Source organism: Electrona antarctica, assembly GCF_951216825.1.
Source record: "Electrona antarctica genome assembly, chromosome: 8".
NCBI lineage: Eukaryota > Metazoa > Chordata > Actinopteri > Myctophiformes > Myctophidae > Electrona > Electrona antarctica.
In genome coordinates this window covers 53,788,845-53,810,617 of record NC_136789.1, presented here as the reverse complement: position 1 = coordinate 53,810,617, position 21,773 = coordinate 53,788,845, and the positions used below count along the sequence as shown (strand labels likewise).

Below are 21,773 nucleotides of genomic sequence, written 5' to 3'. Positions count from 1 at the left end.
AAAAATATGTATCGGTGTAGACACTCAAAATAAAATGGGATCGGGACATCCCCAATTGATTTGTGATTGATTGATTAATTAATTAGTCAGAAATGTAAACGGCACATATTTAAGACATATGACACATATTTAAGACACATGACATATGGATAACACAATTATTATTCACATTAAATGACTGACTAAATCTTAGTTAAGTTTTATTATTACAATATATTGACTCATTCCATATGTTTGTAAGCAACGTAAAAGGAATGGTGGATTAATTTCTCTTTCTGGCACTGCAGGTGATTATGGGATTGCCTTATTTAGAAAATGGCTAACCGATCACGTACACTAAAAGCCCTGGACCATCATCAGTGACCTGAGATGGTCACCTATAGTTCTCCTTGTAATTCTAGCTGATCCGTGGCTAGCAGTTGTGGAAAAAGTGCTCAATTGTTTTATTTAACCCATTTTGACCTGAGATCAGATTCTAAAAATGTCTTCTACATCCTGACAGTTTTCTGAAAAAGCTATGTTTCTATGTCAGTCGCTCTTTGATTTTTCAAAAATAGCAGACCTACAAGCTCATAGCGCGCCACTCGGTGGCGCGCTATGAGCTTGTAGATCTGCTATTTTTCAATAGCTAAAGCATAACATAATGCTAAAGGGGTTCCCGCCCAAAATGGGTTGCAAAAGTATCAATACTGCAATGTAGAACTACTTCGCTACAAGTAAAAGTCCAGAATTCAAAATGTACTTGAGTAAAAGTACAAAGTTATTGGCATCAAAATGTACCTAACGTACCTTACTCACTATGCAGAATGTGCCATTTCAAGTTTTCAAATGTACACAAATATTTCGAAAATAGCAGCTCTACAAACTCCCACGTGAGCTCAGAGTTACAGACCCATATAATAAGGGTCCATTTGGTTCCAAACTATCATTTAGCTGCATGGGGACCCCCTGGAACTCCCTCAAGGACCCCTGGGGCTGGGCCCACTTTGAGAACCACTGGCATGGAAGACCATGCAGAGCCCAGAGGACCCGACCAGAGTCGGCAGTGTGGCAGCGGTGGGCGAACGGATTGCGGAGCGGTCTTGATACCGGAAGGTCGCCAGTTCGAATCAGCGGTCCGACACGTTAAAATTACCACCGCTGAAGTGCCCTTGAACAAGGCATTGAACCACTACGTCGATGAAATGTTCTATGAGCAGGGCCTGGCTGGAAACAAGTCCTTGAGCTTAGCCCAGATACCCTGGGTAAATATAGTAGTCATTTCATTTCATTTCAGTCAGCAACCATGCACTGATTCTATAGCAGAAGTGTATTTAATTCCAGATTTTAGAAGCGATTGTATCTCATCTCAAGTGTACTGTAGCACCAGAAAAGGCTAAGGCTACATCGCTACGTGTTTGAAACGGTCGAATGGGAAACGCACGTCACTGAAAGCACAGTGTGTCTGTCGGGCAATTAGACTTGTTTCCTGGCAGCCGTGCTGACATGAAAATAGCAGGTTAAACACAAGTGTTAGCAATCATACTAATGAAGGTTCAATCATACTGCTAATGAAGGTTCCATTCCTTTCATCCAATCATACTGATCATACTGCTAATGAAGGTTCCATTCCTTTCATCCAATCATACTGATCATACTGCTAATGAAGGTTCCATTCCTTTAATCATACTGCTAATGAAGGTTCCATTCCTTTAATCATACTGCTAATGAAGGTTCCATTCCTTTCATCCAATCATACTGCTAATGAAGGTTCCATTCCTTTCGGTCATACTGCTAATGAAGGTTCCATTCCTTTCGGTCATGAGTCAGTGTTGTTGCTATTGTAGGTTACATGTTAAGACTCTGCTACACGAAAATGTAATCTTCATCATTATAGCATTGGTACTAAAAACATGCATTTCATGTCGATATGGTTGCTGTGAGAAAGGTCTATTTTTCCATCTCTGTGATGGAAAACCATTCATGATATGACCAGCACCTGAGTAGCAGGCTAGCAGCGGGGACAGCCCATAGTCGGACCTACGTGGCCGGTTAAGACTGAGGTTAGGGTTAGTAACCTACGTGGCCGGTTAAGACTGATGTTTGGGTTAGTGACCTACGTGGCTGGTTAAGACTGAGGTTAGGGTTAGTGACCTACGTGACCGGGTTAGTGACCTACGTGGCCGGTTAAGACTGAGGTTAGGGTTAGTGACCATACGTGGCCGGTTAAGACGGAGGTTAGGGTTAGTGACCTACGTGGCAGGTTAAGACTGAGGTTAGGGTTAGTGACCTACGTGGCAGGTTAAGACTGAGGTTAGGGTTAGTGACCTACGTGGCCGGTTAAGACGGAGGTTAGGGTTAGTGACCTACGTGGCAGGTTAAGACTGAGGTTAGGGTTAGTGACCTATGTGGCCGGTTAAGACTGAGGTTAGGGTTAGGGACCTACGTGGCCGGTTAAGACTGAGGTTAGGGTTAGGGACCTACGTGGCCGGTTAAGACTGAGGTTAGGGTTAGGGACCTACGTGGCCGGTTAAGACTGAGGTTAGGGTTAGGGACCTACGTGGCCGGTTAAGACTGAGGTTAGGGTCCGACCTACGTGGCCGGTTAAGACTGAGGTTAGGGTCCGACCTACGTGGCCGGTTAAGACTGAGGTTAGGGTTAGGGACCTACGTGGCCGGTTAAGACTGAGGTTAGGGTCCGACCTACGTGGTCTGTCAAAAGACGAGAGGCCGAAACTAACTCTGACATAAAGGGTTTAGCGACGGACAAACACGCTGATAGAGAGGGGAATAAGTAGACAGAGAGCTAACGAACTACACGCAGGTGAAAGCAATACACAATCAACACAAGGATAGGCTGGGCCAACAGGTAACTATACTAAACTATACTGGGACAGACAGACAGACAGACAGACAGACAGACAGAACGTAGCCTATACTGAACAACAGAACATATTTGGGTCCAAAAAACGGAGGGAAAATGGCAAAAGTGGCCGAGTATCAGGCCATGCCATAGATAGAGGAGATCCACAGATGGTGTATGGCAACGCGAGGCGTTGTAGATCAGGCAATGAGGTTTGGTGTTGAGGGAAAAAAGCAGACAATGGTACAGAGGCAAAGATAAAGTTCACTAAGTATTGAGGGCTTTTAAGTAGTTCAATGTGTGTCATAAGACACACATGTTTATTGACACAACACCGATGACAGTGCTGTCAAACACGTCTATGAAATTGTTTATCTATGCAATCTATGAAAACGTTTAATCTGCAACACAATTTTATACATTATCTGCTTCATCTCTCTCTACACTAGGGGGTCCTTGGGATGAAAAAAAGACCTGTTGTAATGGTGTACCAATACAATCCACTTATAGACATTGTGTTGGCCCCTCTGTGTGTTCCAGTACCTGTTTGACGTGACTAAGGATGTGGACGAGGTGCTGATCTCCTTACAGCAGAGAGACATGAAGATCCACAGACAGATCGGACAGGGAGAGAACCTCACCGTTGGCTTCTGTGTTCTGAAGGTAAGGAACATATAGGCTCTGAGCCACTCTGCTACTGTACATGATCAACCAGATAAGTTAAACAAATAAACATTTCATGGGGGAGTTTTCAAGGCAGACATTTGTTCAGTATAGCTTGGAATGATGGAATAGCTGGAAATGACATGAACCCAGAAATGGTGGTTAGTATAAAACTTTATGATATAAATATTATCTATAGGCATAGATTGCTAAAATCTAGGCCTATAGATTTTAGCAAAATCTATAGGCCTAAAAGTTGCTAAAAGTTGCTAAAAGTTGCACATTGAGCAATTTGAGCAATTAGCATAATAAGTTAATAAGTGACATTAACATCCTGTATAAGGCAAAATAAATCTAAATGTCAACATTCTTTAAGTATCATGTGACGTGTCAAACTAGGGGGTTTTCATGATTCTGAATCCATTCCAAGCATTCGTTTTGCACAAAAACACTCCTTGGGCTCCAAGTTTAATCTCATCTGCTAAGCCTTATATAGATGACATTTGAATCATAAAAGTTTATACTAAAGGGCAGGGACAGTAAATGTGTGGCGAATTATGACAAGTTCACAAGACATGTACAGACAAGAACAGAGAAACGGCCACTGTCTTACGTGAATCATGAGTTATTATGCGTCATGTTGAGATAACACGCCCACGTTAATTGAGAAACCATGTCCACTACAGTGTGAACATTGAATCAGAATAACAGATCTACAAGCTCATAGCGCGGCACCGAGTGCCGCGCTATGAGCTTGTAGGTCTGCTATTCTGATTAGGTCTGATATTCCTCATCCCATCATGACCACCAAACATTCCACAACTTTCATGCACATTTGAAACCTGGAGATACATATCCTGCTAACAGACAAAACACCAATAATAATAATAATGATAATGATAATAATAAATAAAACATGTTCTAGACATTCTAATGATCACATAAAAAATATATATTACAGTTATTTTACTTACTTTTATCAGGGTTAAAGGTCAAAGGTCATCGGTTAAAAAATGTTCAAAATTGCACTATATGTCCAGAGATTTTTAACTTGTGTAAATGTGTGCCTCTGTGGGGGGTATTTATATGCATATATCATGACCAATGGCATTGCAAGACTAAACAATGAACATCAATGATGATGTTTAGGTGTTTTTAATTAAGTAATTAATTCATATAAAAATGTTACCGAAAAGCATCGGTGGGTCTTTTAAGGTCATTAACCTCTTCGGTTACAACAGCAGGGCAGCGTAAACAACACAGTGAGATGTTGTTATGAAACCTGAAATGAAAGGAGGCGCGGGCGGTGGTGGGATTGATGATGAGGGCCTGACCACAGGAACGGCTGTTAACAGATTCTATCTGAGCGATGGGGCGTCAGTCCAAACTTTATTTTAGTTATTCGGTTATTTTTGGGGGTGTTGTTGTTGAAGCCGTTTGTCTTGCTTTATACGCTTGCATGTTTGCCGGCGTTTCCTCGTCGTTTTGGAAAGAATTTGGCCCACTATACGATTCACTTCTCTGCTCGTTTCTTGAACAAACAGCGTTTGACCAGCCGTTGGTCGTTTATATAACGATCATCACGCAGACGTTACATAATAGGATCATAATCGCGGGAACAAAACAAAGCACCGTTTTCAACACCACGTTTAATCATCAATGATTAAAGACATACCGAACCTCGGCCAAACGTCGCTTTGAGTTGAAATACGAAGCCCCGACCAAATGCCTGTAATTTCACATTTCATATTTCATGTCATAGCGATGCTGGGATTATAGCCCTTTTAAATCACAGTATGCGACAGAGCCAGAGCAGACCTCGCAGCATTTTCAAGAGGTCTGGACTGGAGCCAGGAGCCCTGGCTACATTCACAACACACGTCCCAGACACTCTTATCGGTGCTGTGTTGTACGCGCTGGGCTGGCTGACAGAGGCATGGCCAAGTCAAGTAAAGACGTGTTGACCACAGGGACCCCGAGCCATGTGTCCATAAAGGCAGGTGGCATGAGAGGGCATGCGTGTGGGGAAAACGCATATTGTTGTTGAAGGGCAGAAATTCACCATTTGTAAGCCTTCTGATTTGGTCCCTGACTGACTAACCAGCAGGCTCATTCTGCCTTGTTCCGCCTTGATTATGTTGAATTGACTAAAACATCATTTTTGGAAAAAACTAAAAACAAACAAATATGCCCAGTCACCATGCTTGACCTGTGATGTTCCTTTTGACTGACACCAAGTTTAAAATAACAATTGAGTGCACAGAATATCAATACGAAGCAACTGAAAAACACCTTATTTCAATGGTAGTGGATGGAGAGAGACGATTTTTGTCCAACCACAAAACGGCAACCAATGGGTACGAAGAGGGACACAACCACTTATCTCCATATACCCGTATTTTCCCGAATATAAGACAACTCTTATTATAAAACGACCCCCATTTTGCAAGACTCATTTGTGGAAAAATATAATGTTGAATGTCAAATAGTCTAGTCCCCGATTATAATACGACCCCATTTTTTAATGATATTTCCATTGGGAAAAAAACGTATAGTCTTATATTCAGGCCAATAGGGGTATATTCACTTTTTCTGTTTGTTTTTCCCATACATATATAATGCACTACTTTGTCATACTTTACAGTGTCACATTTTATTTATTTATTTAAATCCTGAAACGTAACAATTTTGGACATAGTGCATGCATGTTTGCATCCGACAGCGCCGACAATATTGAACATGACCAGTGAGTTTGAATTAGTGAATACAAAAAAAAGAAAACGTTTTCTAGTAGCATGGGCCCCACGTTCAGCTTCTCTGCTAGATTAATTAATTTTGGCCTGACCTCAAAATTTAAAAAAAATCTTCTAAATCTTCCAGTTTTCTGAAATAAATATTTTCACGATTTTTCAAAAATAGCAGACCTACAAGTTCATAGCGCGGCACTCGGTGCCGCGCTATGAGCTTGTAGATCTGCTATTTTTCAATAGCTAAATTATAACATAATGTATGTAACACCAAAAGGGGTTCCCGCTCAAAATGTATTAACCACGCTTGTACAACATGACCATGCTTCCCATGTTTGACTATGGCGTCGTCGTCTACAGTACAGAGCAGATCAAGGGCTCGCTATACCAAAGGTTGTTGTCCTCTCTAAAACCCTGCTTTGCGGTTTTCCACAAACGCCCCTTTTAGAACGCACCAGTAGACTTTCTATTGTTCCTCACTATTAAAATAACCTCACTCCTCAGTGAGTCACACAATGAAACCGTGTCGCAACAATTACTCATCGTGTTATCTCTCTCTCTACTGAGCAAAACGCTCCCTTATTTACTGTCCAACTATATTGTAGACACCAGAGGTACAGTATCAGGTGAGTCTAGCGTGGAATATGTTGATTCAATACCCATGTTGGTGGTTGACTTTAAAAGAGAGTGACACACACAAGTGTGAAGCTACATACATAGGAACATATAATACACTGAAAATGATTTTAATTACTCTGTGTAATTTCGAGAATAAATCAAACTTGAATGAATGAATGAACATACTGTACATACCGGTACATAGCATACTGTACATATAATACATTATTGTGTTTGTTTTCCTCTTATTCCACATTCATTTTTTAACAGATTTTCAGTGATGCCAGGATTACATTAGATACAATATGCACAGCTCAAAACTCGTTTAAATCGGTTACATATTGAGACAGGGGATTTTGCGTTCGTGGTGGTTTTATGTCGTCCCATAGGTTAGTAGAAAATAGATTATAATTTTTTTAGTGTGGGTTGAAGATCATTCCAAGGCTTTGGGGGGCACTAAATTAAATAGGCTGTTCTTTCCAAATCCAGACCGTTCTTGGGGGACCATAAAAAACATAAAAGGCCAAAAGGCCAAAGTTCACATCATCAGCATTATTGTGATGTTTAGCTGGAAGAGTTCCAACAATGTTCTTAAAATAGACTGATATCAATGTTTATTACTGCCAGAGAAGACAGAGCCACCTTATCACATGGTATTCATCATTGTACAGTATACTGTGTATGGAAGTGGTTCGCAAACCCCTGTAAACAACATGTTCCACCCACAACACTCCTGGATTATATTGTTACTTTATAGCACCTTACATCATATTAGTGTAGTACAATTCCCAGTGGTCCTTGAGGGGGTCCTTGAAGCTCTGACACTTATTTCAGACACGCTCTAGTATGTGAAGAGTCTGCCTGTGCTATTAACTCATTTTGGATAAAATCTAAATAAATGTAGTTTTTCTCCTGGAGGTTGCACGATGGCAGGCTCTCAGTCAAATCTGGTCACAAATGGTGGTCCGTGGCTCAAATGCAGAATAAATAATGGACCTCGATATGAAAAGGTTTGAAAACCACTGAGGGGATTAAGAGTGGAAGAAGCAGCGTTTCTCTGAATCCCATAATCCGATAATAATACTTCAAAAAACTTTTTTCCTAGAGGAAAGTTTTCTTTCCGTTTAGGGAAGCTGGTTCAATGTCTGCTGGCAAAGATTGTTTATATGGTATTTAAATGATTAAATTCCACATCTGGCCACAGTTTTCCATGTGTCTGAATGAACAACTGACTACTAGGGGCCTGCCATACTCTGTGTTATAGGCTCAATATGTCAGTTTGTCAGCTTCCCTTTCACATTCAATAGATCCCGTGATCTTTTGTGGCCAGATGTAATTTGCTGGGGTCTAGTATAGGACTATAGTAAATAATAATAAAGAAATCGGTATAAAATGTGGTCAAAGAAGACATATTTATAGCCACACTTGTTTGAATGTCCCCCCGCGCCCTGTCAAATATAGTTACGAAAGAAAGCAGAAAATGTAAAAAGAATTGCACTCATCTTTTACTTTCTGTAATAACAACCTAAAACATGAACATTGGTTGAAAAACACACAAGTTGTCCTTCAAGCCCGATTCTAAGATATTTATATTCAGTAACTCTCTCTCTCTCTCTCTCAATAACGGTACAATCCTCAGTGTTCCACAAGCCTTCCACTGGGGCCTTCTGTCCCAGTGGAAATACACATGTTGTACCCATTTACACCACAAGGTGGCAGAAGAATTCATCTGTGTCTGGCATGCACCACACAGAACAGTAAGTCAGTATAGTATTTCACTGCTGTCGACGGCGTCAGGCAGACATCACATCACGTCTGCCTGCATAGGATGGAGATGTTATTGTTGACAAATTAATTAATGTAACTAAGGCCCTCATTTATCAATCGAGTGTAAAATCTGCCCCAAATTCGAGTGTAGGATTCGTAGTACACCCACGTCGGGTCGGCATTTACAAAGTGATCGCAGACAGCTGTTTCTTCCTAATTTCATTCCTAGCAGTGATAAATGTGACGGCTGAAATCAATCTGGCACGCCCTATAAAATCAAGCCTCGCCCTCGTTTTTGCGACATGAACAACTGCAATACGACCTGGAAACCATGGTTACAGGAAAATAAAAGTTTCACTCGCTTGCCCCCTCCCATACACACACACACACACACACACAGACGCACGCACAAGCAACTTGTTGTATCTTAAATAAATAAACCTGCATGAATTAAATAAAGCTGTAGGACTACGCTGTCTGTTTCTCCTCTCGCTTCGCTTCCCTTGCTGCCCGCATCACCCCCCCCGCACGCACGCACGCACATATAGCAATTTGCAAGCAACTGTCACTGTGTGTTGTTAGTTGTATATTAAATTATTAAAGTCTTTTTAATTTAATATACAACAAGATATATTGGTGAACGAAAACCTGAACCTGTGAACCATGAATGAAATAACAAATAGGCACACACAGGCTGCTGTTTTGCATAGGTGCTCCTCCTGTCCTGTCTGTCTGTCTCTCTCTATCACTGTGGTCCGTCCGTGACCGTGACCAACTGACCATGCACCGCACGTTCGACAGACTATTTAGATTGCCTCGCAGTCGCTGCAGTGGCTGGGCACTGGTGGTGGTGGGCTGGCTGGGTAGCCTACCTATATCTCCGATGCGGTTCCCACGTGCGCTGGCACGGTACATTTGGCATTCGAGCGACGCGTCGGGTTTATTAAACGAGGAGGAGATTGCACATACCGTAACTCCAGAAAGACATCGGCCTGCTGTAGATTAGGCTACAGTAGGCTACCACGTTGGGACTCTCCGCAGCTGCAGCACTGCACTAGCCTATAGTACTCTCCAACGTCCCGTCATGGAAATATTTCAGCACAGACAGCCCAAATCCTCGCATGTATGCGCTCATGCAAAACACTGTTTAAATGGCTTAAGCATCTAACTTGCAACATTGTTTTTAATTGCGCGATAATTACTTGTAAAGTTGGAAATCTCCTACTAATTTCATATGACACAAAGACACATCTTATATGTATTTAGCCCATATATACCTATACAGTTTTATATAAACATTTTAGGAGTGAATACATATGTTTCGATGCCTGTGACAGCCTCTCAGCTGGTCAAACAATGCTGCTCCGCTGTTCTACGACAGAAAAACAGGTGAGGACAAAGCGTACGACAGCTCCCGACCAGACGTGAGTTTTGTCTTGGCACAAGATCATTTTCAATCTTTGGCGCAAATCGTAAATGCCGAAAATTGCGTACACCCATATTTTGGCGTACGCACGGTTGATAAATGAGGGCCTAAGAGTGTATAAATGGGCCTACAATTATTTCTTGGGGGAACAAAAGACAGACCATAACAGCCTGTAAGCCTACAGAGCCAAAGGTCAAGTATTAAGTGGTTACATCTCTGCGAAAATACACATTAACACGAATCCAACATGATAGAACATCATGTGGAAACAAGAAAGCATGAAGCCATCTATGAAAACGTTTAATCTGTAAAACAATGTTATGTAGTAGTGGTCCGTGCTTCATTCATTTCTCTCTCAGCAACTAATAGTAATAACTATACAAATAGAAATAGGCTATAATGCATTTTATTCATAGCACACTTGAAACACTTTTCAAAGTGCTACATGGCGCAAAAAAGGACTTTAGGGGTTCCTTGGCCTTGGAGACCCATGGGCGATTTTCGGGGGTCTTAGCTTTGGTCTGAAAAACGTTGAAGACTTATCAACGTTTCAAGTGGGTTGCCAATTCAGCCAACCTGGAAAGAACTCTCTTTTATCAGGCTAAATTTGATAGTGTACGAACTCCTCAGTGTATCACTTCCAATTAGGCTACACTTGTCTCTCTCTCTCTCTCCCTCCCTCCCGGGTGACGTACTGTAGTGGTGAAAGCTGGAACTGCAGGCGAGCCCCTGCATTTCGCACGAGGAAACCCCGCGCCGCTGGGGTTTAACATTGAGAGCTCGTTTGCACTTCACACTTGCATTTTGCCATCCAAAATTTGGTTGGCAAATGCAGAAGTATCGCTCCGGTTCAGTCTCTATCCTTTTAATACTCTATGGTTGTGATGATCATTTTGATTAATTTCCTGGTTCCTGTGTGGTCCTTTCATTCATTAAGGTGGAGCTGAACAGGAAGTACCGCATGCACGACATCCTGACCCAGCAGACGGTGGAGACGTCTCTGTACATCAACGCTCGCACCGTGTTCAAGCGCTGCTCGCTCCCTAGGGGGCGCTATGTCATCATCCCCTCCACCTTCAGGCCGCAGACCCTGGGAGAGTTCATGCTGCGCGTCTTCACCGACGTCGACTCTGGCTGCAGGTACTTATTGGGCCTTTTTAATAATAATAACAATAATAACAACAACAACGACAACAACAACAACAACAACAATAAAACTAATAATAATAATTATACTAATACATTTTATTCACAACACACTTTACGTTTGAAACAAATTTCAAAGTGCTACATGGCACAAAAAAGGACATACAAATTTAAGATGTAAGTGACATGAGAAGTGTAAAAGTTTTAAAAGACACACATGAGGCTAAAGCCTCGTTAAAAATACATGTTTTTTTCCTAAAAGTCCCCTTTTAAAATAGTGTAATATACTTCCGCACTGTCATCAGGATCCGAGGAGAACTGTTCTGGATGCTCTTATAGGGATCCCAATGAGAACTGGACTATTACTGTGTTGCATTAGTCCTAGCCTCCGCCTCGGTACCCAGACTTTTATTTTCGTTCGCATTCGGCTCAAAAAGAAAAGCCTGGGGAAACCCATTGGAACATTTGGCGTATAGGAACCCCACTTCTGTTATCTACCGGGGGAGGGAAGGAGGGGTGAACCGATAGGATCCACCGCCTGTTTCCGATCGGCACCCGCCCCTCTAGACCTGAAGTGAAACCACACAGGCTGGGCCAGGCTACAGTATAGTATTAGTCCAGCCTTGAGGAGACAAAGGCGTTTTCTGCATCCGAGTGCGGGGGACGGACGGAGCCGGGCTATGTTTCTGAGGTTTTCTGAGGTGGAAAGAAAGAGGTTTTGCACAGGTGTTTAATGTGGGAATCAAAGGTCTGCATGGTGATCGAGGGTCCATTTCAATTAACACCCATGTTGGTGACTACAGGTGAGAGGGTGAGGTTCTGGCCAGGTATAACACCCATGTTGGTGACTACAGGTGAGAGGGTGAGGTTCTGGCCAGGTATAACACCCATGTTGGTGACTACAGGTGAGAGGGTGAGGTTCTGGCCAGGTATAACACCCATGTTGGTGACTACAGGTGAGAGGGTGAGGTTCTGGCCAGGTATAACACCCATGTTGGTGACTACAGGTGAGAGGGTGAGGTTCTGGCCAGGTATAACACCCATGTTGGTGACTACAGGTGAGAGGGTGAGGTTCTGGCCAGGTATAACACCCATGTTGGTGACTACAGGTGAGAGGGTGAGGTTCTGGCCAGGTATATTGGGGATGGCCCAGACCTCGCGTGGGGCGCCGATGAGAAAAGGCCTTCCGTTTTGGGGCTGTTAAGTTGCAGGAAGTCGTGTTTAATCCAGCCCTGTATATCCTCAAGGCAGCCAGCCAGTGCGGACGATGGTGGTGGCCGCAGTATTCGCTCACTCTTCAGGTAACGCTGAAGAATGTAACGTACTGAATTGACAATGTGAGGTTTATTCCATGTCGGCTGATGCACTATTGCGCTTATTTTGTGTGTTCATAAGTAGTGCTGTAGTACTCGAGTTCGGTCTCGAATCCACTTTTTTATTTCCAGTCTTGCCCATAATTTTAATCGGTCTCGACTCGGTTCTCGGACCAAGGCACTCGAGGCTCTTCCCTCACCGAGTCCACTTGAGTCACGACTCACTACAAGGGAATGAAATCAGAGTTAGTGTCGAAGTGTCCTTGAGCAAGACACTGAACCCCTAATTGCTCCTGATGTGCAGGTTGGTACCTTGCATGGTTTCCTCCGGCATCGGTGTATGAATGTGTGTGTGAATGGGTGAATGTAATGCACAATCTATGTAAAGCGCCTTGGATAAAGGCGCTATATAAATGCACCATTTACCATTTACCATTTACCATTTCATTATTATGGGGAGCGCCTGTGACAATACGCGTGTGTAAGTCGCCCCTCAACTTCTCCGTACGTCCCAAATAAACGCACGCCTCTCATTGAGAATGAATTACTAGGCGTGTCAGTCGCTCCCCGTCTGAAAAGACCTTTAGAGTGACATTACATCCTGACTGTTCTCTCACAGGGAGCTGACAGACGATAAAGTGACATTACATCCTGACTGTTCTCTCACAGGGAGCTGACAGACGATAAAGTGACATTACATCCTGACTGTTCTCTCACATCCAGCTGACAGATGATAAAGTGACATTACATATGATTGTTCTCTCACAGGGAGCTGACAGATGATAAAGTGACATTACATATGATTGTTCTCTCACAGGGAGCTGACAGATGATAAAGTGACATTACATAATAACTGTTCTCTCACAGGGAGCTAACAGATGATAAAGTGACATTACATATGACTGTTCTCTCACAGGGAGCTGACAGACGATATAGTGACATTACATCCTGACTGTTCTCTCACATAGGGAGCTAACAGACGATAAAGTGACATTACATCCTGACTGTTCTCTCACAGGGAGCTAACAGACGATAAAGTGACATTACATATGACTGTTCTCTCACAGGGAGCTGACAGACGATAAAGTGACATTACATCCTGACTGTTCTCTCACAGGCAGCTAACAGATGATAAAGTGACATTACATCCTGACTGTTCTCTCACAGGGAGCTAACAGACGATAAAGTGACATTACATCCTGACTGTTCTCTCACAGGGAGCTAACAGACGATAAAGTGACATTACATATGACTGTTCTCTCACAGGGAGCTGACAGACGATAAGCCCAGGATAAAGTGCTGGAGTGCGTTCCTCGGTTACCCTCAGATGGTGACTCACGTCTACATCCATGCAGCCGAGGGACTGGAGAAGCAAGACAACGCCGGTAAACAAACCACTCTATCATTTATAGATATAGTATACTGTAGATATACAGTTGGAGGCCATCGATATTGTCCTTTTCTTTTTGCTGAGGTTTGCGTGATCTGCGCAAAAGGACAGTTAACCCATTTTGGGCGGGAACCCGTTTTGGTGTTTTAAACATTATGTTATAATTTAGCTATTGAAAAATAGCAGACCTACAAGCTCATAGCACGCCACCGAGTGGCGCGCTACGAGCTTGTAGGTCTGCTATTTTTGAAAAATCGTGAAAATATTTATTTCAGAAAACTGGAGGATTTAGAAGGATTTTTTTAAATTTTGAGGTCAGGCCTAAATGGGTCAAATGATAAGGGACAATATCGGTGGCACCCAACTGTAGTATACATACAGTATAGATACGTATATTATGGTCCATTGAACCACTAGTTCAATATTGGATCCTCTACGTCAGTAGTTCCCAAACTTTGTCATTAAGGACTCCCAAATTGACACTAATTAGGCCTGCGGACCCCCCATTTGAAAAGATATTCCAGTCACCCCCATAAGAGAAGATTTTTACGGCAGTGGGTGAGCGTGGGGAGGGGACGATGCCCGCGCACCAAATGTTACGTTTTATTTATTTTTTGTTCAATTTTTAGCCTATTCCCGGCCAAAATTCCCAGGTATGGCATGCTTTGGCTAGGCAAAAATGGCAGTTGCCGTTCAATCAATCTTAACACATTGAGAGCCCACGCAATACTGCCCAAAATCACTTTCACCTAGAAAATCCATTCACATTTTTTATAATTCAGCTGACTGTGGAGACACATGCTGGAACTTTTTACTTTGAAATGTTTTATAGTTTCTGAGTTATTTAATTTAAACGCCAAATGCATTCTCAATGGCGAAAACACAAACTTTGGTGTTAAAAAAAAAAAAAAAAAAAGTGTTTTGATTTTTCTGATTTTTTTTAATACGACGTCTTGGGCTATGCACGTGCGGTAATACCCAGGACGTCCACAGACGTTTTGGGCACAAAATGTGTTAAATGGGCCAATATAGGCTTTCATATAGGGGAAACAGAGTTGTTGCTGACATCCAAGTGGAAAAAAACGAACAGGTGGTCAAAAGTGTGGGGGGATATATCTCTCATCTGTGTAGCTCTGCATCTTTGCATCTTCTGTATCTGCCGGTGTGCACGCATCCCCAGTGTACAAAATAGAACCAAAAGGACATGAGTTCATTCCCATGCAGAGTTATTACGGGGTCCTTGAAATGAAAACCCACAGCTTTGCGTGTCCCTTCCAGGCGCGGACCCCTACGTGATCATCTACTGCGAGGGGAAGTCGGTGCGCTCCACCATCCATCCTGACACTCTGGAGCCAGAGTTTGCAACCAGAGCCATCTTCTACAGGAAGAAGCCCCGGAAACCCATCACCATAGAGGTAAGATGCAATGGTGGAGAGGAACTAAGAACTAAGTACTTTTTTGAGGGCTCAAAAAGTACTTACACAAACATTAAATTCCCATTGAACTGAATGGATAATTCATGTCATATGTGATCAGATTTGACTGAGAGACTGCCATCGCGCAAATTCCAGCTTTTCAACAGAGGAGAAACACTTTTTTCTTTTTTCAAAATGAGTTAATAGCACAGGCAGACTCTTCACATACTAGAGCATGTCTGAAATAAGTGTCAGAGCTGAAATTGACATGTAAATATGAAATAAATGCTTAAACATGTAGCTAGGTGTAATGTTAGAGACCACAGAAGTGAACCTTTCAAGCCCGTTTTCTCAGCACTAATAACTTTGGGGCGGGCCTGTCTAGAGTTTGAATGGACAGGTATCAGTCAAAAGGGAGACATCGAAAAGGAAGGAAGGATGGATGGGGAAGGATCAACATATGGAATATCAGAACCGGTTCTGACATATACAGTATCCATATATGGAGGTTTGAGGTTTGAGGTCAGATGTGGAGTTGCTGGCCAATATTGATGACATCAGGGATCTCCATATATGGGCTGAATTGCGACAGCAGATCGCATTTACTATGACATCAGAAGTCATAGTGATGTCACGAGACCTGGGCACCATATATGGGGGCTTTCCCATGTATGGGGATTTTGAGTGATACACTGACTGACTGACAGGAATTGCACGTTTTCATATTAAATGCGACCTGAGGTCGTAATAAAAATATAAAAATCTGTACAAATTCTGTGTGGAGTTTGCATGTTCTCCCTGTGTCCCCTAGGGTCACAAAAAACATGCAGTAATCCTGGTCTCTAGAACTACCTCCCCCTGGCCAGCCGGGGCGCCTGATGGAGGGGAAAGGAACTGGTCGGGATAACGTGTTCCTTCCTGTAGTTAATTGTTTTTTTTTAACGGTATCAGCATACTCAAAATGAAATGATCGGAATGGGATTGGGAGTGTCACAGCCCCTGTAGTTGGCCTACTAGGGCCTGTGTGGTTTGTTAGCCTAGGCTGGGTTCGAATCGCTAGGGTTGTTCCCTACTCCCTACTCCCTATACGGGGACCCAGACTCAGTGGACTCAAATAGTGATTAATTCGGACAATACTCCCTGTATGGGGAGCACCGACTCTGACGTCAATATCGGTAGAGGGCGCTATAGGTCCGCGGGTTCATGTACTTTTTATTTGCATTGTAATCCCCATAGGGTTTTTTCAGATCGCCTCATAAAGAACTGTATGAAAAATAAACAAATCATCCCGGCCGTTTCACTCAATTGGATATGAAGAATCAACGGACTACAAAAAACCAGTCAAAACGCTGCTGCTGAAATGATGATAAAAAGGTTATTATTTTAAAATAACATAGGCCTATGATTATTATCAATAAATTAATATTATATCCATTATCCAGCAATATGAAAACAGTGCACCACCTTGACAATATGAAAATATCAGCAGCATGATTATGAACCCCCGCTAATCCTGGGGGGGGGGGGGGGGATACGGTAAAAATAGCCGATCTATAAGCAACGCGACGTCCGTGTTGTGAGCTTGTAGATCGGGTACTTTTGGTAAAGAATTACCAAAAGTAGCCAATCTACAAGCTCTGCTCACAATACGGACGTTAACAGAAACAGCAGTCCAATAAATTACTGCCTACATAATGAAGTTGTAATGTATTTAGCGCAATTAAATGAAATCATGTTATTTTTAAATGGCAGGAATTAATTAATATGAATAAAACATATGTTCGGAGACACAATTAATGTGTCTCACATGCATGTACAAAATATATATTGGACTTTAGCACATAGCTTTACAACCTCACCAACCTTAATCCAAAAACTATTAAAATATAAGGCCTTCTACAGCAAGCAACTGTTTTATTATAAATAAATAAAACAAATCAATTGCAAATAAATGCACAGATCATTTGTCTCGAGATCTGTAGCTTTGAGATCCGCCAGGGAAGAAAAGAGAGGGGAAACGAAAGTTTAAAAAGTACATTTGTGTTGATTTCTTTCGCTGGTTCAACTTCTGCCTCTTCTGAGTTGGAGCGCAATAAGCGCATGCATGCAGAAGCAGCGCACGTGCGCGCAAACGCATGCATGTGCGCTCAAGAGCGAGCTTGCGCAATGCATTATGGGGCAGATTTGCTTCGCTGTGTTTTTGTAGTGACCATCGGATGGTCCCTACAATTCCCGGTGCATTGTGGGATACTTCAGTCCACTACATTAGGGTGCAAAAATGCTCACTACATATTCGGACACTATAACAAAATGGCGGAACCCCAAAGTAGTGCACTATATGGGGCATAGGGAATGAATTCGAACGCAGCCCTAGTCTTTTGCTTCCCACAGGTCCTGAGGAATTGCCAATCAGGTGCATTGGGAGCACCTGGCCAGTGTTCCCAAGGTGCACTATAATTGCCTGGGCGTTGGCCACGCTCAGTCTCTCTCTCTCTCTCTCTCTCTCTCTCTCTCTTCTTGGCAGCAACACTTTAGTTTTGTCGTTGGTTTGCACCATAACAGGAGCAAAAAAAACCTATCCCTAAAGTTCTCGTCTCCGCTAACTCTCTTGTTTTTTCCTCTCTAAATGTTTCCTGGCCGTTCGTCTCGTCTCGTCTCGTCTCGTCTCCCGTCAGGTGTGGAACAGCAACGCCGTCAAGGACCAGTTCATGGGCCAGGTGACGCTGGCGGCCATGGTCAAGGACTCCACGGACCCCCAGAGGCTCAAGCTGAGGAAGAGGGGCCAGCGCATGGCCGAGGAGATGCCGGGGACCATCAGCCTGAGGGTCGTCACCTCCACGCAGCTCACCGCCATGTGAACGCAGCACCGCGTCTCATCCTTCGATGTATACGAGGCTCAGCGACTGCACACAGTCAACAGCTACAAACGGCTACTAATAGTTAGGGAGCCAAGTTAGCCAAATTTGTGACCAATCTGAAAAATAGATGCTTACCAATAGCTTTCTTCACACAATTTGTGTTCATAGCACATTCTTCAAAATTTCATTCATGCTTTAAAGGAGCATTCAGTGATTTGGAAAAAACCCCGGTCCACCCCAGTAACAAGATGTGGACAATGCACATGCACACGCTCTACAGTGGGGGAAGAACAGACCAACAGCACGTGCACCAAGGCCCGCCCCACTCGATCATGATTGGAGGAAGGCCCCTCTCATCCTAATTGGATGAAGGCTTTGCCACCCAAAGCCCAAACCGAAACTAGGGTTTTTTTGACCCCAGGGGCTCACTGGGGACAGGGAGGAACTCCTTATATGGTCAGCACACTTTATAGTAGGGAGGATTATCCAAAAAATAAGTGATATTTGAATTAAGTGAAATCACTGAATATACCTTTAAGTAGCATGTGACGGGTCAAACTGGACGTTTTTAGCCCAAGGAGTGTTTTTTAGTTTTTTGTGCAAAAACAAATGTTTGCAATGGATTCAGAATCATGAAAACCCTGTAGTTTGACACGTCACATGCTACTGAAAGCAGCATGACATTTTGTAATTATTTTTGCCTGCATAGGTTGTTAATTAATAGAACCCCAACTTTCAGCAGCTGTCACAAAGTTTCCCAAGGGAGTTGGGTTGGAACAAATTGAGAGGTGACAGTAGAATGTACTATGGTAGTAGTATGAACATATTTTGTGAAGAAAGCTATTGGTAAGCATTTATTTTGCAGATTGGTCACACATTGGCTAACTTCCCCAAACTAAAGTGAAGTTATTCTGTAGCTATTGGCTGTGCAAATTGGATGAGTGAAATAAATACAGATTTGAGGCCAAGGGGGGGAAAAGGAATCGCAGAAAACTATGTAGAGGTAGCAGCACACGTGCAGCTCCAATGCAATCATTTATTAAGACCACCGTAAATAAAAACATTATTTAATCCCTGTATCGGTTGATTAACCATTAAAATAAACACCGACCCACCTGACCACCTGTTAAATGGTCAGAGAAGAATATTTGTCGCATCTTGACAGGTTGTGAGCTTCTAGATGGTGCTATTTTCTGGAAAATCCGACCTATACAACGACCCATATCTATATCCATCTGTAAGAATGGCCCAACATTGGCATTGATGGTGGAGTTAATAAATGATTCCACTGGAGCGACGACAAGTGTGCGGCTATTTTTAAACCACACGGACTCGACCACAGGAGGACATTGGGGGGGGGGGGGGGGGGGGGGGGGGGGGGGGGGAGTGCATTCCTTGCATCCGTGGGATGATTATGACAAAGAAGATGTATTAATGTTTTGTGCTAAATGTACTGAATCAGTTGCACTGTGACTTCAGAGATATAGCAGAGGGATATGTATGATATATGACCAAAGGGAGACTTACAGTATGTTATGGAATAACTATCTGTTAGGATTTTGACATACTATGCTGTGCAACATCTTACGGCCGAGCTACACCAGGATTTTTCTTTAAGCGCGCGTGCACGTATGCACGTACATACTGTACACACAAACGCACTTTTAGATCCAGGCCCATTTTAAAGTCTGCGTGTACGAGAGCTTTCACTTCTAGTGATTTTTACTAGTTGACTATAGTTGCCTATAGTTTACTAGTCGACTAGTTGTTTAACTACCTATTACTATTATTATTTTTTAAAGTTGAGGCCTACAAAAACGGGGAGGTCGATTTACTAGTCGACTAGTTGAATAGTCGACTAGTTGAATAGTCGACTAGTTGAATAGTCGACTAGTTGAATAGTCAACTAGTTGAATAGTCAACTAGTTGCTTAAAGCCCTAGTGTACGGTGCTCGCGTATCCGCATATTACACACACGCGTGCTTGGTGTAGCTCGGCCGTTATTAGGTTGACTGACATCTTGTACGATTATTTCCGCATGGCACCGCATACTGTACATTATCTTGTACTATACTGTATACACTCTAGGTGTGCTGCGGTGGCATTTAGGGTGACACCGTTACAAAGACAAGTGCCTGTATTGTCGCTCCCATCAAGTGCTGAGGAACGAATGGATTGTGTTTACCATGTTTTGTTCTTCTTTGTAGTTGCAGGAGTTAGCTTTCCAACTGTTATGTAAAAGGACATGCCACAACCTCTACATCCTTCTACAGTTTAGACTAGAGGGAATACAAGAGCGCTCGCACCCAAAACACGCTCGCCCCGGGTCAAATACAGTAAGAGAACCTCAGGAACGGTTGCTACCAGCTATTCCGAAACGTAACCTCAGTAAAACTATGCCTAAACCTAACCGTATTCCTAAACGTAACCTCAGTAAAACTATGCCTAAACCTAACCTTATTCCTAAACATAACCTCAGTAAAACTATGCCTAAACCTAACCGTATTCCTATAAACGTAACCTCAGTCAAACTATGCATAAACCTAACTGTATTCCTATAAACGTAACCTCAGTAAAACTGCATAAACCTAACCTTATCCCTAAACATAACCTCCATAAAACTAGGCCTAAACCTAAACTAAACCTAAATCCCTAACTTTAACATATAACCTCAGTGAAACTATGCCTAAACCTAAACGAAACCTAAATCCCTAACTTTAACGTAACCTCAGTGAAACTAGGCCTAAACCTAAACGAAACCTAAATCCCAAACTTTAACGTAACCTCAGTGAAACTATGCCTAAACGAAACCTAAATCCCTAACTTTAACGTAACCTCAGTTAAACAAACACAAGAACCGCTGGGGACAAGTGTGTTTTGGGGTGGTGAGCGCTTTGTTCCGGTTACCTCTATAGAGTTACTTAAACCAGGTTTTATCGCATGTTGTCAGCAATTGCATGAGCACCGCTTCACACTAAAGCAATTTTTCAGTTTCTGTTACTTTTTGTATGACTTACTGTATAAACAAACATTCCGTACAGCTTCTTGTGAAGATATTATGTCGTTTTGTCATTAATTAATATGCACAAGCACATTTCCATACAAACTGCTGTCGAGTGATGTCGTGTTCCATTCCAGTATTATTATTATTATGACAATTACACAATGTTGTAATGTTTGCTAAATGTTTGTATTCAACTTGTTTTTGGTCATATCTGTAATGAATGTATTTGTTTTTTGTAAATTTCAGACATTTGTTTTCATTGTTGTGTGATTTATTTTTCTTAGACCAGTAGTGGTTTTCAAAGTTGGGTCAAAGGGGGTCCCCAGCAAACGCAAGATTGGTTGGTATCGGCCTCAGATAGGTAGGTAGGTAGGTAGGTGGGTGGGTGGGTGGGTGGATGGATGGATGGATGGACGGATAGATAGATAGATAGGCATTCCCTGGCACAACATATATTTGAGATTGGTAGGGGGGCTTCAGCATAATTTGGCGGGTCCTTGACATGGAAAATAGTTTGAGAACCACCAGCTTTAGATCAGGGGTCCTTGACCCCTAGGGGGGTCCAGAGTTTCTACAAGGGGGGGA

The 21,773-nt window shown here is 42.6% G+C and overlaps 1 protein-coding gene and 1 long non-coding RNA gene across 3 annotated transcripts in view; one reads left to right on the top strand and one right to left on the bottom strand.

The window, feature by feature from the left end:
- LOC306927430 (calpain-5-like) overlaps window positions 1–18,850 on the top strand; it is a 50,527-nt gene extending 31,677 nt beyond the window's left edge. For both annotated transcript variants that reach the window (XM_079507169.1, XM_079507168.1), the window contains exons 9-13: window positions 3,382–3,504; window positions 11,000–11,202; window positions 13,788–13,906; window positions 15,190–15,326; window positions 18,002–18,850. In XM_079507169.1, the coding sequence (XP_079363295.1) occupies window positions 3,382–3,504; window positions 11,000–11,202; window positions 13,788–13,906; window positions 15,190–15,326; window positions 18,002–18,184 (765 nt within the window). In that variant the 3' untranslated portion in view covers window positions 18,185–18,850. The remainder of the gene's footprint in view (window positions 1–3,381; window positions 3,505–10,999; window positions 11,203–13,787; window positions 13,907–15,189; window positions 15,327–18,001) is intronic.
- Window positions 18,851–20,131: 1,281 nt separating this feature from the next.
- LOC306928568 lies at window positions 20,132–21,435 on the bottom strand. Its single transcript, XR_013790710.1, has 3 exons — window positions 21,020–21,435; window positions 20,670–20,968; window positions 20,132–20,629 (listed from the first exon to the last, which is right to left on the bottom strand). It is a non-coding gene; the product is annotated as an uncharacterized lncRNA (long non-coding RNA).
- Between the last annotated feature and the right edge of the window lie 338 nt (window positions 21,436–21,773).